Source organism: Tachysurus vachellii, chromosome 26 (assembly GCF_030014155.1).
Source record: "Tachysurus vachellii isolate PV-2020 chromosome 26, HZAU_Pvac_v1, whole genome shotgun sequence".
Taxonomy (NCBI): domain Eukaryota; kingdom Metazoa; phylum Chordata; class Actinopteri; order Siluriformes; family Bagridae; genus Tachysurus; species Tachysurus vachellii.
Window position 1 is genome coordinate 16,726,850 of NC_083485.1, and position 2,500 is coordinate 16,729,349.

Below are 2,500 nucleotides of genomic sequence, written 5' to 3' on the forward strand. Positions count from 1 at the left end.
TGGGGTGACTGGGTGTGTGTGTGTGGGGGGGGGTGACTGGGTGTGTGTGGGGGGGGGTGACTGGGTGTGTGTGGGGGGGTGACTGGGTGTGTGTGGGGGGGGTGACTGGGTGTGTGTGTGGGGGGTGACTGGGTGTGTGTGTGTGGGGGGTGACTGGGTGTGTGTGTGTGGGGGCGTGACTGGGTGTGGGGGCGTGACTGTGTGTGTTTGGGGTGACTGTGTGTGTTTGGGGTGACTGGGTGTGGGGGGGGTGACTGGGTGTGTGGGGGGGGGGTGACTGGGTGACTGTTTGTGTGTGGGGGGGGTGACTGGGTGGGTGTGGGTGACTGTTTGTGTGTGGGGGGGTGACTGGGTGTGTGTGGGGGGGGTGACTGGGTGTGTGTGGGTGACTGGGTGTGTGTGTGGGGGGGTGTGACTGGGTGTGGGGGGGTGACTGGGTGACTGTGTGGGGGGGGGTGACTGGGTGACTGTGTGGGGGGGGTGACTGTTTGTGTGTGGGGGGGTGACTGGGTGTGTGTGGGGGGGGTGACTGGGTGTGTGGGGGGGGGGTGACTGGGTGACTGTTTGTGTGTGGGGGGGGTGACTGGGTGGGTGTGGGTGACTGGGTGTGGGTGGGGGGGTGACTGGGTGTGGGTGTGTGTGTGTGGGGGGTGACTGGGTGTGGGTGTGTGTGTGGGGGGTGACTGGGTGTGGGTGTGGGGGCGTGACTGGGTGTGGGGGGGTGACTGGGTGTGTGTGTGGGGGGGGTGACTGGGTGACTGTGTGGGGGGGTGACTGTTTGTGTGTGGGGGGGTGACTGGGTGTGTGTGACTGTGTGTGATCATCTAATCACCAATAAATGTGGAGTGTTAGTGTTATTGATTGATGTGTTGGGGGTGTTAAAGTGTTATTGATGTGATTTGTGTGTTTTAGTTTGTTTTAGTGCCCCTGAGTCACTGAAAGAGCGACATGGCGGACAGTGATGATGAGTATGATCGCAGGCGCAGGGACAAGTTTCGCAGAGAAAGGAGTGATTATGATCGATCTCGAGAAAGAGAGGACAGACGTAGAGACGACTGGAACGATCGGTGAGCAGCACCAAGAACAAACAAACTGTTCTTACTTTAATCTTCACTCCATCTGAAACACACCATATTGTCATGTGTTTGGGTTGTTGGGCTTCTGCATGGTCTTTATTTGTGTGTTGTGCTTGTGGTGAACTGGCGGCCGTCGGCCAGAGAGTGGGACCGTGGGAGAGAGAGGCGGAGCCGCGGGGAGTACCGCGAGTACGAGAGGGGACGGAGAGAGAGATTCTCACCACCTCGACATGATATGAGCCCACAGCAGAAGCGCATGAGGAGGGACTGGTACTGTGTTTAAACACAACTATCTCACACACACACACACACACACACACACACCAACTTTCTGCTTTATTTTCTAAACCTTTCTAACGACATGTTTTTCCCCTTCTCAGGGATGATCATGGTGGAGACCCGTATCATGGAGGTTATGATCTTGGTTATGGAGGAGGTGGAGGTCCCAGTTACGCCCCCCCTCAGCCCTGGGGTCACCCTGACATCCACCTCATGCAGCCGCACCATGCTCTCCCTATCCAGGCCAGGTGAGGGCGCTGTGTGGTCCTATCATAATGCTGATGTATGATTGGTGGTGGTGAAGATGCACTGAGTGTGTTGAGTCACAGATCATAATCCCTGTGCTTCTGTTCCAGGTTGGGGAACATCCATGACCTGGACCTGGGTCCTCCTCCTCCTGTGATGAAGACTTTTAAAGAGTTCCTGCTGTCTCTGGATGACTCTGTGGACGAGACGGAGTCGGTCAAACGCTACAACGAGTACAAAATCGACTTCAGAAGGCAGCAGATGCAGGAGTTCTTCCTTTCTCACAAAGGAGAAGAGTGGTACGACCTGGACTCGATGATCTGTTACAGCTGTGTGTTTAATAATGCATGCAGCACTTTAACCTCCTACATCTTCAGTGATGCTGCTTTAGTGTGCTGGAGTTTTATAACAATTTAAATAACTCTTTGGTGTCTCTACTGCATTTAGTCCTGCCTTATTGGGATGGTGTTAGTTCTCTAAAGAGGAACTGATCTGAACTTGTTACTGAGAAACTGTATAGAACACACACACACACACACTGGAGACTCCTTCACCACATCATACACAAACACACACACTGGAGAGTCTGCTGTACACGTCACTGAATGAGCTGTTACTATGGAAACAATCGGTGTGTTCATATAAACCTGCTCTACAGACAGAGCTGCTGTTAGAGAGAATTTAACACCTGACCACCAATCAGAGTCCAGAATCCAGCAACTCTGTGTGGTAAAGTTGTGTGTGTAAATTGTGAGAACCTAACACCATCCCAACAGGGCTTCAGTCTCATGATTGTTGTTTATTTCCCTGAACCTTTTTCTCCACAGGTGAATCTTTACCTTTGCCTTAAGCAGATGTCACACTTCGTTTGATTTTTGCTTCTTTATTTTTTTTCAACA

The 2,500-nt window shown here is 52.8% G+C and overlaps 1 protein-coding gene across 4 annotated transcripts in view; it reads left to right on the forward strand.

The window, feature by feature from the left end:
* The window catches only part of srrt (serrate RNA effector molecule homolog (Arabidopsis)), a 13,193-nt gene that overhangs the window by 1,042 nt on the left and 9,651 nt on the right, over nucleotides 1-2,500 (forward strand). For 2 of the 4 annotated variants that reach the window (XM_060862575.1, XM_060862577.1), the window contains exons 2-5: nucleotides 913-1,067; nucleotides 1,218-1,346; nucleotides 1,457-1,603; nucleotides 1,712-1,900. In XM_060862575.1, coding sequence (XP_060718558.1) covers nucleotides 949-1,067; nucleotides 1,218-1,346; nucleotides 1,457-1,603; nucleotides 1,712-1,900 — 584 coding nt within the window. In that variant the 5' untranslated portion in view covers nucleotides 913-948. Of the gene's footprint in view, nucleotides 1-912; nucleotides 1,068-1,201; nucleotides 1,347-1,456; nucleotides 1,604-1,711; nucleotides 1,901-2,500 lie in introns of all 4 variants that reach the window. The other 2 variants (XM_060862574.1, XM_060862576.1) reach the window with 1 other exon arrangement.